The 15,074-nt window shown below is 38.9% G+C and overlaps 1 protein-coding gene across 1 annotated transcript in view; it reads right to left on the bottom strand.

Moving 5' to 3' along the window:
- Window positions 1-2,609: 2,609 nt before the first annotated feature.
- LOC123878094 (dynein axonemal heavy chain 1-like) overlaps window positions 2,610-15,074 on the bottom strand; it is an 87,623-nt gene continuing 75,158 nt past the window's right edge. Inside the window, exons 74-85 of the mRNA XM_045925150.1 lie at window positions 14,663-14,796; window positions 13,903-14,044; window positions 12,732-12,856; window positions 10,770-10,934; window positions 8,906-9,058; window positions 7,343-7,478; window positions 6,868-7,003; window positions 6,080-6,175; window positions 5,469-5,599; window positions 5,028-5,209; window positions 4,364-4,493; window positions 2,610-2,888 (exon numbers count right to left, since the gene is read on the bottom strand). Coding sequence (XP_045781106.1) covers window positions 2,674-2,888; window positions 4,364-4,493; window positions 5,028-5,209; window positions 5,469-5,599; window positions 6,080-6,175; window positions 6,868-7,003; window positions 7,343-7,478; window positions 8,906-9,058; window positions 10,770-10,934; window positions 12,732-12,856; window positions 13,903-14,044; window positions 14,663-14,796 — 1,745 coding nt within the window. The 3' untranslated portion in view covers window positions 2,610-2,673. The remainder of the gene's footprint in view (window positions 2,889-4,363; window positions 4,494-5,027; window positions 5,210-5,468; window positions 5,600-6,079; window positions 6,176-6,867; window positions 7,004-7,342; window positions 7,479-8,905; window positions 9,059-10,769; window positions 10,935-12,731; window positions 12,857-13,902; window positions 14,045-14,662; window positions 14,797-15,074) is intronic.

The following is a 15,074-nucleotide window of genomic DNA, read 5'->3' on the forward strand; positions in this document are numbered from 1 at the left end:
ACCGGCTAACTTAGCTAAACTTATGAATAAATTTCTCGGTAATCCGTCAAAGTTAGCAGATGCGATAGTGCGGACAACCGCTTTAAAACTGCGCAACTTTGGAGATTTCCAACTTATAGTCTTTGCCTTCTTTGCGAAGTTTGGAATTGAGTTCAGATACCAGTTTTATTTCTTTTCTTTTTTATGTTTTTTACATCATATTACATACATTTAATGGTATATCAGATTGCTAATTTTTAGGATTCCGTACTCCAAAAGGAACAAGTGTAAATTAAAAATTTATAACACCCCCGACAAGTGAAGGTTACAGTAACTAGAAAAGACCGAAAAGACCTGATAACTTTCAAACGGCTGAACTGATTTTCTTGGACTATTCAGAGCCTACGATCTAAAGTATCGAGTTTTCCAAAACATCATTTTCAAATAAATATTATGTATTTAGGTAACGTCCATCGTGACAGCTTGACATTTGTCAATTGATATAATATTATGAACCTAACGGTTATCTAACCTTCTTTTCTACAAGAAAACTAGAAAAGAGCTGATAACTCTTAAACGGCTGAACCATTTTTTTTGGATTATAGCTAAGAACACTCTCGATCAAGCCACCTTTCAAACAAAAAAAAGTAAATTAAAATCGGTTCATTCGTTTAGGCGCTACGATGCCACAGACAGATACACAGATACACAGACACACCGATACACAGATAAACACGTCAAACTTATAACACCCCTCTTTTTGGGTCGGGGGTTAAAAAGGAACCCTCATAGGATCACTTCGTCGTATTTCTCTGTCTCCCTTTCCTGACTGTCAAGAAGAGGGAATCATAACCTATAAGGTATTTCGCGTCGACTTAAAATCCGGCAAATGGCAGATAGCAACGTAGCTATAAGTAGCTCAAAGGAAAAAAAATCGAAAACCGTCAATTTGTGGTTACATCCATTGGTTACATCACAGAAAAATGAACGTTTTATTTCTTGTACGAAGGTACGGAACCCTCCGTGTGCGAGTCCGACTCGTACTGACCGGATTTTTGTTCATTTCTGTCTTTCTGTCATTTAGATATAATTTCGATATAATTTATTACGATTACAAGTGTAAATTAAAAATTTTCAACACCCCCGACAAATCATTTTCAAATAAATAATTATGTATATCTAGGCAACGTCCATCTTGACAGCTTGACATTTGTCAATTGACACTTGAATATTATGAACCTAAGGGTTATCTAACCTTCTTTTCTACAAGAAAACTAGAAAATAGCTGATAACTTTTAAACGGCTGAACCAATTTTTTTGGATTATAGCTAAGAACACTCTCGATCAAGCCACCTTTCAAACAAAAAAAACTAAATTAAAATCGGTTCATTCGTTTAGGCGCTACGATGCCACAGACAGATACACAGATACACAGATACACAGATACACAGATACACACGTCAAACTTATAACACCCCTCTTTTTGGGTCGGGGGTTAAAAACAATTTTTTTCGGATTATACAACAATCTAATGTCTAAACTAATCGAACTAAGTCTAACAGAACAAAATAGTTGGAATATTTTGTGTTAGTAAAAGTTTTTACAGGCTCTTAATATATTCCGACGTATTCCCTAAAGTGGAAGACCCGAAAACTTATAATATTATTAAACAACAAAAACAAACAATAAATTATTTAACCCAAACGCAGTGGTATAATTAACATAACCTTTATGGGGCTTTTACGGCCATTGGTCGACCATTACATCTAATTAATTAATATTTTGCAGCATGGTAATGAGATAGGTATCATGCCATTTGTTTTAATAGAAACTATGTAGCAAAATTTAATTCTGAATATGAACTTTTGATAAACTTTGACCCCGATCGCCCTCCTAAGTACCTTATATAATACTAGCTGATGCCCGCGACTTCGTTCGCGTGGATGTAGTTTTTTGAAAATCCCGTGGGAACTCTTTGATTTTCCGGGATAAAAAGTAGCCTATGTGCTAATCCAGAGTATAATCTATCTCCATTCTAAATTTCAGCCCAATCTGTCCTGTAGTTCTTGCGTGAAATAGTAACAAACATACACACACACACACATACAAACTTTCCCCTTTATAATATTAGTGTGATTTGAATCCATCATAGATTGATCATAGTACGTAGATGATAGGTCACTAATAAACAGTCATGCACTATTGACTACACAGACCATTTTTATAAATAACTAAATGGGCTTGCGCTTGACTACAATCACTCCAAGCAGGAGATGATGCAGTCTAAGGCAGAGTGCGCCTACCCAGAAGATGCCTAATTCTTCTTATAAAGGTAGCAATATTATAGCTAGCGGGAAAAACGGAAGCCGTAAGGGCATTCCATATTGTAGCAGTGCGTATTAGAAACGAGGAAGCAAATCGCTTCGTACGGGTCCGTGGGATTTCGACTAAGTAGAGATGCAGACCTTGGCTATGCCTAGTGGAGGGATGAACTAGGTTGAATAGTTCCTTAGCACACTCTCCGTAATATCTTGTAAAACACCGACAGACAGGCAACTTTGCGCTGATGTTCCAAACTTTGAAGCTTAGTATACATCTATTACTAAATGTAGAAAAAAAATAGGTTTTAAATAATAATAATCGTATATGTATTTAATTAACAAAAACTTAAACATATTAGTATTATAAGTTGTATCAATAATCAAGAGCACAGAATAATGCAACGCCACGTTTGATCCAATGCGCCTGTGGCTTATGAGTGACCAGTTCTATGGTCATCACGTAGTTGGTGGAATGCCCAGTTGTGGACAATGTCCCAGCTCGAACTAAAGTCTTGTATGTCGGGCATTCGTAGAGGCCGGACGCCAGGCGATGGTTCTGTTCTGGCTTCATGTAGATTATCGCCATTTCTGTGAGAAAGAAGTGTAAATTAAAAATGTATAACACCCCCGACAAGTGAAGGTTACAGTAAGTAGAAAAGAGCTGATAACTTTCAAACGGCTGAACCGCTTTTCTTGGATTATAGCTAAAAACACTCTCGATCAAGCCACCTTTCAAACAAAAAAAAACTAAATTAAAATCGGTTCATTAGTTTAGGACCTACGATGCCACAGACAGATACACACGTCAAACTTATAACGGTCGGGGGTTAAGAATAGAAGTCATTAAATCACTACCCAAACATTATCACTACTCATCACTACCCATATTATAAATCCGAAAGTATGTTTGTTTGTTGGTTTATTGGTTTGCTGGTTTGTCCTTCAATCACGTCGCAACGGAGCAACGGATAGGCGAGATTTTTTTACATGGATATAATAATTATAGACCTGGACATTGACATAGGCTACTTATATCCCGGAAAATCAAAGAGTTGATACGGGATTTTTCCAAACCTAAATCCATGTGTATGAAGTTAGTATCATATAATTGTGGCAGTCTTACTGGCCCAGTGGTAAATGTGGTGTAAGATCTTGGGTTCAATCCATGGTAGTGGCAAGTTAAGAAATTAAAGTCGAAATTATTGCAGCATCTTGCTGAGGCAGAGCCCTTTTAGCTCACAGACACAACATAGTATAATAGTATTTTCTAGTTTTAAGATTAATTAATATTCAAGTTTAATTGTATTTTTATTTTTATTCTTGTTTTTTTGTTTTTGTGTGTGACTCTGTATATGAGCTAAATAAACCTTTATTTATTTATTTATTTATTTAAATTGTATCTGGTCTAATGATTTTAAGCTTATTTTGTCAAGAGCGAAACGCTAAAGAAGATGAAGAAGATGTTTGTAGATTTTGGATTTTCACAGGCTGTTAAAGTACTAGCCGATGCCCGCAACTTCGCCCGCGTGAATTTAGGTTTTTCGGTATCCCGAGGGGACTCTATGATTTTCCGGAATAAAAAGTAGCCTATGTGCTAATCCAGGATATTATCTATCTCCATTCCAAATTTCAGCCAAATCAGTCTTGTAGTTTTTGTGTGAAGGAGTAACAAACATACATTTAGACCCACACATACACATAAACTTTCGTCTTTATAATATTAGTGTTATGGGCACCGTTACGGTATTGTCACGACCACGTGGTATCGGCCGGAAGGCAACATGCGTTTCGCGTCGGATGCCAGGTTCGACTGAATTAGGTCAATGCAGTGGCCGCGCGCCGAGTTACATTATTTTCTATGCGCCTGCGCAGCCTATAGTGAGGGCGCATGGTCGACGCTTGCCGATATCGAAAAGATTGTCGATAAAATATATAAATTATGATTTAAAATGAAATATATGAGTGAATGTGATCTGAATGGAACGTGTGTGTAAAATAATATGTGTGATGTGGTGAAGGTCCCCATAGTGTGATGATGGTGATAATGATGATCATATTCATACCTGTGTGAAGCTCCTTAGGCCGACTCTCTTCAAGAGCCATTTCAGCGCTGTTCCATCGAGCGCCTTCCAAGAACAGGCCGCTCACACAGCACCCGTCATCTGGCTTCTTTTGCGGAGGAAGTTGGAGAGCCTATAAAAAATATATGAACTGACTAGCTGTGCCCGCGACTTCGTTCGCGTGGAATAGTGACCGCGCTTTATATAGCCATGGTCGCTTACTATAGGGCTTATAAGAAAGCTCAGAGTCACTCAGCTGGTGATGGAGAGAGCTATCCTACTTGGAGTTTCTCTGCGTGATCAAATCAATAATGAGGAGATCCGTAGGAGTACCAGAGTAATCGACATGGCTCAATGGGTTGCGAAACAGAAGTGGCAATGGACAGGGCATACAGTTTGAAAACCCATAGACGTTGGAGTCTGAAGGTGCTAGAATGGCCTTTGCACTGGAAAGCGCAGCGTTGGCAGTCTCCTTACTAGATGAACAAACAACATCAAACGAGTCACAGCGAGCCGCTGGATTCATCTGACACAAAATGTTTAGCCGTGGACTCAAGGTGTTGACGACGCTTTATTTAGGACAGTTAATAAAGTCCAATTAAGTCTAATCATTCGATAGGAGATGAGACTAGAAGAAGAAGAAGAAAAGGTAGATAAATGTACCTACCTCAAAAGCATACGACACAGTGTCGATGGCAATCACATGCTTCCTCGCATAGTTCTGCAGTGCGCCAGTCAGGAACGCTTGAGGGAAGTAGAAACCAGATATCCAGAACACCTTGGGAATGCCACCATCAGCCCAGCTCTGCATGAATTGGACTCGCATGCATAGGTCTTTGACCCATGCCGCTGTAAAACGTTATCAAATTAGGTGACTGACTGACTAATCTATCAACGCACAGTTCAAACTACTGGACGGATCAGGCTGAAAGGTATGCAGATAGCTATTATAGACGTAAACATCCATTAAGAAAGAATATTTGAAATTTCAACCCTTAAAAGGGTGAAAAAGTGGTTTGAAATTTGTGTAGTCTATAAATAACAGAATACTATCTTACTAAGAGGTTTGAGTGAATCTCTTACCAAGAGGTTTAAGCGAATATCTTACCAAGAGGTTTAAGCGAGGGGTATGCCCGTGCGCTCCACATAGTCGGCACAGCGTTGCGGGCCAGGCTGTTGGACATACTCTCCAATGCTTCTGACATTACCACCAGTCCTTTCAACGCTTTTTGAAGATCCCTAAACCAGAAATACAGAAGTTCTAAGAAACCATATTTTGCGAACTACATTAGTCATGAAATTTTTGGCAGATCTGAGAATTCCATAGCCTCTTTTTTCGTTAGAAAAGTTCGTCATGGATACCACCGACCACGGGGGAGCACAGTGGTTATATGGGACTAAAAACCTCACGAAGTTTCATCTCATCGCTGACGACGGAGCACAAGGGACCGACAACATCTCGTTACTCCGCCAGCGGATATCCGCCATAGCAGACCCACCACTGGGACACTATGTGCCCCCAAACACCACTAGAGGCATGCCGAAACCACAGCACACCAACCAACCCGAGGACCACACTATGAACGACGGACCGCCCCGTGTCCATCATCCGCAGGTCAGAAATCCACGGAATTAAAAGTGAGACTACTTATAGTCTAACACTAACAAGGAAGTTAGGTTTGCAGCAGGCTGATTGGTTTACGAAAATAATAAACGTACCTCAGAGAAGTGCTGATGACAGTCAGTAGTTTATTGTATCTGATCGCTTCCTGTATAAGCACGGTGTTCAGAGACTCCTTGTACGATACAGGATACCTGGTGAACCAACGTGAACAAGCGGGCATCATCTAGTCATCCTCGTCATCAGCCCAGTGGCGTAGCTAGCCGTGTGCGAAGTAGGCCCTCGCCCATGGTCTCGTACTTAAAAGGGCCTCGCGAAGCTCCTTTAAGTGCGATGCCCCCAGACTTTACCACAGATGAATCAATTCTATCCATTCTAATATTATAAATGCGAAAGTGTGTCTGTCTGTCTATCTATGTCTGTCTGTCGGTCTGTCTGATACATTTTCATGGCCCAACAGTGTAACCGATTCTAATGAAAGGTACAGGATTAGCTTATATCCCGGGGCGGACATAGGCTACTTTTATCCCGGAAAATCAAATAGTTCCCACGAGATCTACAAAAATATAAATACACGCGGAAGAAGTCGCGGGCATCAAGTCTCTAGTAATAATATATATGATTACTTTGGCTCAAAAAAGAACGTCAAACAAGCGTGTTTGTTTGGGGCCCCGCAAGAAGCCCCTCTTAAGTGACTGCGAGACCTTTGACATTCAAATTACATTATTTCTTTATTTTTCTTAATATAAAAAGTTTTAAGAAGACTAGAAGACTCCAGTAAAGCAAAAAACTAAAGAATATTACTTTTGTACAAAGTGACTAGAAGGGTTCCGGTTTTCATTTTGACGTAGGGAGCTCTAAAAATAAGTGGTGTAACAAGACTCACGTAGCGGCAATAAACTTTGTGTCCAACATTGGTGGTAGCACATTAAGAATATCCTTAGCAGCCAGTTCTGTCATCTCTTCAGCTGACAATCCTCCTTCACCGGTTACTTCCTTCGGTTGCAGGTTGCTTAGAATACCTGTTGTATAACATCGAGGTAATGGAATATAAACACGAACGGACAGACAGACGGACGGACAACAAAGTGATCCTATAAGGGTTCTATTTTTCCTTTTGAGGTATGGAATCCTAAAAAGATTCCGACAAATTGAGAACCTCCTCCTTTTTTTGAAGTCGGTTAAAAATGCGTCTGCGGTAAATTATTTTGACGATCCAAAAGTACTTGTAACAGTTTTCTTGAATAAAAATACATTTTATTCTATTCTGTGTTGACCATTTTATATTCTATTCTATTCTATTCTGGGTTGACCACGCATCACATTAAAAGCATCATAAAAGTATACAATGTATTACTAACTGATACATGTCCTTGTTTCCGACGTGGCGTAACTGATGTTAGCGTTGCCATGAAGTCCGAACAAAGATGGATCGTCATTGAGTGGCAGTGTGCGGATGTATTTTGTATAATCATCGATTGTTGACCAGGAAGGTTGCTACAATGTCAAACATTGTTATTATTTTGTTGGAACTTCTAATTTTATACTTAACTAGCTGATGCCCGCGACTTCGTTCGCGTGGATGTAGTTTTTTAAAAATCCCGTGGGAACTCTTTAATTTTCCGGGATAAAAAGTAGCCTATGTGCTAATCCAGAGTATAATCTATCTCCATTCTAAATTTCAGCCCAATCCGTCCAGTAGTTTTTGCGTGAAGGAGTAACAAACACACACACACACACACATACAAACTTTCGCCTTTATAATATTAGTGTGACTAGAATACGGTGAACGAAATGGCAGTTCCAAATGAGACATTTTGACGACCACCATGGCGCGCATTGGCAAGCGCTGTGGCCTGTGGTCTTATTAATGTGAAGTCCTGGGATTTTGATTTAGTTTTTATGTTTGAATTTTGAGACTCAAGAGTTATTTAATGAGTCTTAGTACCTTTTATTACTTACAAACAAACCTGTCTTTTTTTAATTCAGATGCAAGTTAGTCCTTGACTGCAATCTCACCTGTTGGTAAGTGATGATGCAGTCTGAGATTGAAGCGGGCTAACCTGGAAGGGGTATGGGCAGTTTTGACTAAACCCATACGGCATACCCCTTTGGTTTCTACACGGCATCATACCGGAACGCAAATGTTGAATTTCGGAGTTGTGTTGAATATTCACAAAAAAAAAATTGATAAATTCAAGAACTATGCAAAAAATATATTAATCTTTGCCTGGGATTTGAGGGGGGGGGGGGGGGGGGGTAGCCCCCATCACAAAAATGGTCTAAAACTGACAACCTTGACGGTAAGTCTTTTTTTAGATCAACATTTTAGGACTCAACATTTTGCAAATTCAACATTATGAGAATTCAACATTTTGAACCTGAATGAGATTGAAGCGGGCTAACCTGGAAGGGGTATGGCAGTTTTAACTAAACCCATACGGCATACCCCTTTGGTTGCTACACGGTATCATATCAGAACGCTAAATCGCTTGGCGGCATGGCTTTGCCGGTGGGGTGGTAACTAACGACAGAAGCATCCTACAAGACCAGACCAGTGAAATAAATGAGAAATCATAAATTCCAAACCCTGCCGGAAATCGAACCCGGGACCTCCTACGAATAAGACCACACCGCTTGCCACTGCGCCAGGTAGGTCGTCGAAATCAATGAATGCTGTCACAATAATATTATATTATTATAAAGGCCAGTGTGTATGTGTCTGTATGTTTGTTAATCCTTCACGCAAAAACCACTTGACGGATTTGGCTGAAATTTGGAATGAAGATAGATAATATCCTGGATTATCACATAGGCTACCTTTTATCCCGCAAAATCAAACAGTTCCCACGGAATCTTTAAAAACCTAAATCCACGTGGCCGAATTCGCGGGCATCAACTAGTAAATTAATAAATCCAATCACCTGCTTGTAAGCGCCGCTTTCGTCAAAGATGCAGCGATCATTGAGTACAGCAGTGGTGTAGTAGTCAGACAGTAGACACAGCAAGCAGCGTCGGTCCCAGTCGTCTGTCACACGACCACCGTAGTTGATGTGTCCCGCAGTATACGTCAGCATCTATACCGATATTGATAACATACATTAGGGACGAGGGAGGGACGTGTGGCCTAGTGACAACGCGTATCAATCAACGCTGACCCAAGTTGGTAACTGGATGGGCGACCGACTTTAGAGGTCCGAATTTGGTCTTTTTAGACTACAGGCCCATGTTCAAAAATGGATGGGTCATATGAGCCACCAGGTGACGTATACAGGACGATATAAGAGCATAAAATAATAAGATTCAGCACTATGCCGTCACTTGTAAGCTGTCCAACAGAGTGCTGGTGCGAATTCAAAAGTGCAGGTAGAGTGAGTACATTTTGGTCATATATTTTTGTACGGCATTTTTACCATCGATAGATCCATGAAAAATAATAAGAAAGCGCGCAGTGCCGTAAAAAAATGGTGCGCCACAAAGTCAGTAAATTTTTTGATTTTCTGATAATTTCCAGGATAAATTTGGTCATTTAATTCTGTACGGCATTAGTTACGGCATACGGTTACGGCATAGTGCTGAATCTTATTATTTTATGCTCTTATATCGTCCTGTATACGTCACCTGGTGGTTCATATGACCCATCCATTTTTGAACATGGGCCTGTAGTCTATTACGGACGACGGAGGGACGTGTGGCCTAGTGACAACGCGTATCAATCAACGCTGACCCAAGTTGGTAACTGGATGGGCGACCGACTTTAGAGGTCCGAATTTGGCCTTTTCGTTTCCTCTGTGCTTCGGAGAACACGCCGTCGGTCCCGGTTATTACCACTAACATCTGATAATAACTGTTGATTAACCTAAGAGTCGAAATCTCGTTGTCTTAGAGAGTTGTATTCGGAAGGATCTGGGAACCCACCGCATTACTATCCCAAGCGATCTCCCACAATTATAGGATAAATGGAAAAGGGTCATGAACCTCAGTAATGAGGAATAACGACTATAGAGTGAACATACATTAAAACTGCATTTATCGACAAAAATAAGTAGGTAAACACGTCATATCTTAGGCCACATCAGCACTTTCCATCAGGTGTGATTATGGGCAAGCGTTTGCCTATAGTGACGAAATAAAAAAAAGTGTTCATCGTGTCGAGAAGAATGAGAAGAACCTAATTAACCGACCTCAAAAAAAGGAGGAGGTTCTCAATTTGTCGGAATCTGTTTTTTTTAATGTATATTCCCTGATTAGTCAAAGACGCCTGGACCGATTTGAAAAAAAAATTTTTCGTTTGAAAGGGTATACTTTGCAAGTGGTCCCATATAAATTTGATGTAGATCTGATGAATATCTTCGGAGATGGAGAACAGAACTCCTCAATGGATAAGAGTAAATTGCTCGCCATCAGTGTCATAGCTTAGTAAACAGTAGGGTTTTAACTAGGCATAGCATATGGGGGCCACTAAAAATTGTGAAATAAAAAAGTTTCAAAAGAAAAATAAAACCGACTTCAAAAACCACAATCACTTAAATGTATGAATTCGAGCGAGCATAATAAAAGAAACTAGAAATCCAAGTGTTAAGCTCGTAATTTTTTTTTTTGTTAAATTTTTTTCGAAACATTATATTTGAATCAGAATCAATAATTAAAAGAAGCGTACGCCAAGGATCAACCGCTACGCCATTTTTTCCTTTGTTCTAATAAATAAATAATAAATAAAAATATAAATAAATAAAAATACAATGCTAATTTAAAAGGGTAATAATAAAGAAAATGGTGGATTCTAACCCTCAAAGGCACTTCAGTGTATTCGGTAAGGAACATGTGCAGCTGAGAGATACAAATACGGAGATCACCGTCAGTAAACTCGTAGGGTATGTTGAAGCCGAGTGGTCCAAACTTACGGCGTTCCAGAACCACGCCGTGGAATAGACAGAGAGAGAAAAGAAGCCACTGAAAAAATATTAGCATCATTTCAACCCATCGCTGGAGATGCTGTAGTTAAGAGGGGTCTCTCCGTCACTCACTCCATACAAACGTAGTTCCAATTTCATTTGAATATTAAGCAACCAAATTCCATGAAATTTTGCAGACATATTCTAGAAATTAATATCTGTGCCTGTGGTGCGTGGACTTTGGTTGCTTAATATTCAAATGAAATTGGAACTACGATTGTATGGAGTAGGTAAGTGACGGAGAGAGCCCTGTTAGTAAATCCACAACACAACAACTGACGTTACAACTGAGTCTGAACTCTCAACTGATCCCTTATGCCTCATACATACGTAACGATTTATCGTAGCGATTTCAGACTGTGCAGATAAATCGAACGTTCCTAGTGCCTCCACACGCCTCCGATATCGGCGTCGATCGGGCAGTTCTCCGTAGAAGCTCGCGCAAGATACATGTTAACAATGGAAGATTATGACGCACTTGCTATATTAGGCCTGGTTATGTGTTTAAAGAAAAAAAAGAAGCGGAGTCTATGGTGTAAAGACTGGCTCATGAAAAGGAAGCAATTTTCTAATACGAACTTGTTATGTGAGTTGAAATTCGCTCCGCAAGATTGGCATAACTATTTAAGGATGAATGAAGAGGCATATTTAAATCTGCTGGCTTTAGTTTCTCCACTAATAAAGAAACAAGACACTGTAATGAGAGAAGCTATAAGTCCTCATGAAAGATTAACTGCTACACTGCGATTTCTAGCTACAGGACGTTACTACCAATGTATGAAGTTTTCTACAATAATATCACCGCAAGCTCCACCACCGTCCACGCTCAAGCCGTCCACACGCAACGATAAAACTGTGCAAATGTAATCGACAACGATTTATCTGATAGAAATTGCAACTGCCACCGACGAACGATTATCGACAACGATTTTTCATACACACGATCGATAAAACTGCGCAAACTGGTCTGCATAGATTTATCGCTACGATAAATCGTTACGTATGTATGAGGCATTAGAGTGAAAAGGTTTTAGGCGACCACGCTGACCAAGTGCGAATTGGCAGACTTCACACAACACAACTTGTAGGTTTCTTACGATGTTTTCCTTCGCCGTCAAAGCAAGTGATATTTAATTGCTTAGAACGCATATAGCTCGAATGCCCGAAGCACCGGTCCCCGAATAAGAGGTCCCCGAATATAAGGGTAAAAGCATAATACTTGCATGTGTCCGGAAAAATATACTCATTTATGAAAAACTAGCTGATGCCCGCGACTTCGTTCGCGTGGATGTAGATTTTTTTAAATTCCCGTGGGAACACTTTGATTTTCCGGGATAAAAAGTAGCCTATGTGCTAATCCAGGGTATAATCTATCTCCATTCTAAATTTCAGCTCAATCCGTCCAGTAGTTTTTGCGTGAAGGAGTAACAAACATACACATACACACACACACACACACACACATACAAACTTTCTCTTTTATAATATTAGTGTGATATACACTTTTCACTAAGGCAAATTTTAGTTGGTGTATATCCGACGAGTTTTAAAACAGTCCAACAATCTTAATATTCAGGCATTCTAGATAGGTTGGAAATTATTCGAAAATACATCGACATGATTTGCGCAATCGAATAGGTAAAGAAATCATCGTGATAAAATTTCTGGAATTAGGGAACAAAAATAAAAAGTAAAGAAGGGTCCAACCAAAAAAAAATTCCGCACTTTATGCGGGTCCAACTGATATACTAGATATCTAGTTAAACAAATTGAAAAAGGTTGTTGTAAAACAGACCTTAAAGTTCGGAACTTTGCTGTCCGAAGAATTAAAGTAGTCCAAGAAATCTGGGACTTGATTCATGTATGCTTTTAGAAGATTTGCTTTGATACCTCTAGGAGGTTCCACTGTCATTTTGTAACCTGAAAAAATACTTACACGTACTAAAATTAAATAGCGTCAATAAAGAGTATCTAAACAAGTGTAAATTAAAAATTTATAACAGCCCCGACAAGTGGTTACAGTAACTAGAAAAGAGCTGATAACTTTCAAAGGGCTGAACCGATATCTTGGAATATAGCTAAGAGCTTCAAACAAAAAAAAACTAAATTAAAATCGGTTCATTAGTTTAGGAGCTACGATGCCACAGACAGATACACAGATACACACGTCAAACTTATAACACCCCTCTTGTTGGTTCGGGGGTTAAAAATCTAGCAAGATGGAGAAGCTATTTACAAAATTATGTCGTGTGATATTACCTAAGTATTACTTTGTTGTTAAACAAATCGTGATTCAATTTTGACTGCCCTGCCAAAAAACCGAAATAAAAAGTATTTCACATCTAAAAATGGTGCAATACTGCCACCATTTTGTTTTTTTTTTTTTTCAAAAAAATTGTAGCCAGTGTCACTCGGAATAGTCGGAATGATGAAAGGATTTTAACGATACTAACACCCTGTCTGTTCCGGCATTTAGAAGTTATAGTGGAATAAAGAAACACATAAACATACCTACCCACCTACCCCTTGAAATCATTACACTCCTGTTTTGGCCAGTCTTCTAATTTGAATAAAGTGAAATTATTTGTTATTTGTATACGAATACGAAAACGCTGTATGTTGAAGCTTGATTATGAAATTCTTAGGTATATTCAGTACTAGCTGATACCCGCGAATTCGTTCGCGTGGATGTAGGTTTTTTTAAAATTGCCGTGGGAACTCTTTGATTTTCCGGGATAAAAAGTAGCCTATGTGCTAATCCAGGGTATAATCTATCTCTATTCCGAATTTCAGCCAAATCCGTCCAGTAGTTTTTGCGTGAAGGAGTAACAAACATACACACACACATACAAACTTTCGCCTTTATAATATTAGTGTGATTGGAAAGGAACTGGCTGATGATAACAATGATGATGATGATGAAAATTATAATGGTAGCTTTGATTTTGAAGTGAAATATGTTATACCATTTTGCAATAAAGCAACTGGGAAAAATGGCGATGGTGTCGAGGTCAACCATAAACGGAAATCCTTGTGCACCGCTTCTGGTATAATTTGCTCTACATTTAACTCCAGCACGGGCATCCAGGATGGCGACAGATGACAATTCTGAGGAAAAATACGAAAACAGTCATTGAAGTGCCATCATCATCTCAAGCTATCCTAGCACACTATTGAGCATGGGTCTCCTCTCAGAATTCAATTCAATTCAATTCAAAATTAAACTTTAACAAGTACTTTTGAATCCTCAATAGCATCTACCACTGGTTTGGAACGCCTTTCCCACCGAGAAAAAACCAGCAAGAAACTCGGCGGTTGCTCTTTTCAAAGAATGAAAAGGCCATGATCCACCACGCTGGTCTAGTGCAGATTAAGAGACTTCACACACCTTTGAGAATATTATGAAGAACTCTCAGCCATGCATATTTCTGCGGTATTTTAATTTACTGTTAAAACAAGTGATATTGAATTTATTCTTTCTTTCTTTCTTTTCTCTGGGCTGGTTTCCGCACTTAAAATTTGAATTTCTTAAAACGAAGGTCCAGAAAGTTAGAGAATCTCGGGATCGTATTCTGGACCCCCTAAATGGGAGGCCAATGCTTTAACCACTAGGCTATCACCACTCATGCCTCTCATGGACGTAATTATTTAAAACAACTTTACATATTAGTACCTATGTAAATAAAATAATAAATGCGAAAAATATTCTAATAATGTTATCGTCACCTGGAAAAAGACCCAATTTCCAAAATCACAACCAACCCTCATCATAGCTTCAGCTATAGGCCCCTGACCTTGGCCTAGTGAAATACTTTCGAACCGTTTTCCCATTTTCATCTTATCGGCAAACTTTAATAGATCTAAAAGGATTGAATTAATATTGAGTCAATTTGCTAACTAATAATGATAAAAGAGAGAATTACTTATTAAAAAAAAAATTGGTAAATCAATAATAAATAAAATAAATAAATCAAAACACAAGTGAAGTTACAGTAAGTAGAAAAGACCGAAAAGACCTGATAACTTTCAAACGGCTGAACCGATTTTCTTGGACTATTCCGCGCCTACGATCCAAAGTATCAGAGTTTTCCAAAACATCATTTTCAAATAAATAAATATATTAATATATATATTGACA

This window comes from Maniola jurtina, chromosome 25 (assembly GCF_905333055.1).
Source record: "Maniola jurtina chromosome 25, ilManJurt1.1, whole genome shotgun sequence".
Taxonomy (NCBI): domain Eukaryota; kingdom Metazoa; phylum Arthropoda; class Insecta; order Lepidoptera; family Nymphalidae; genus Maniola; species Maniola jurtina.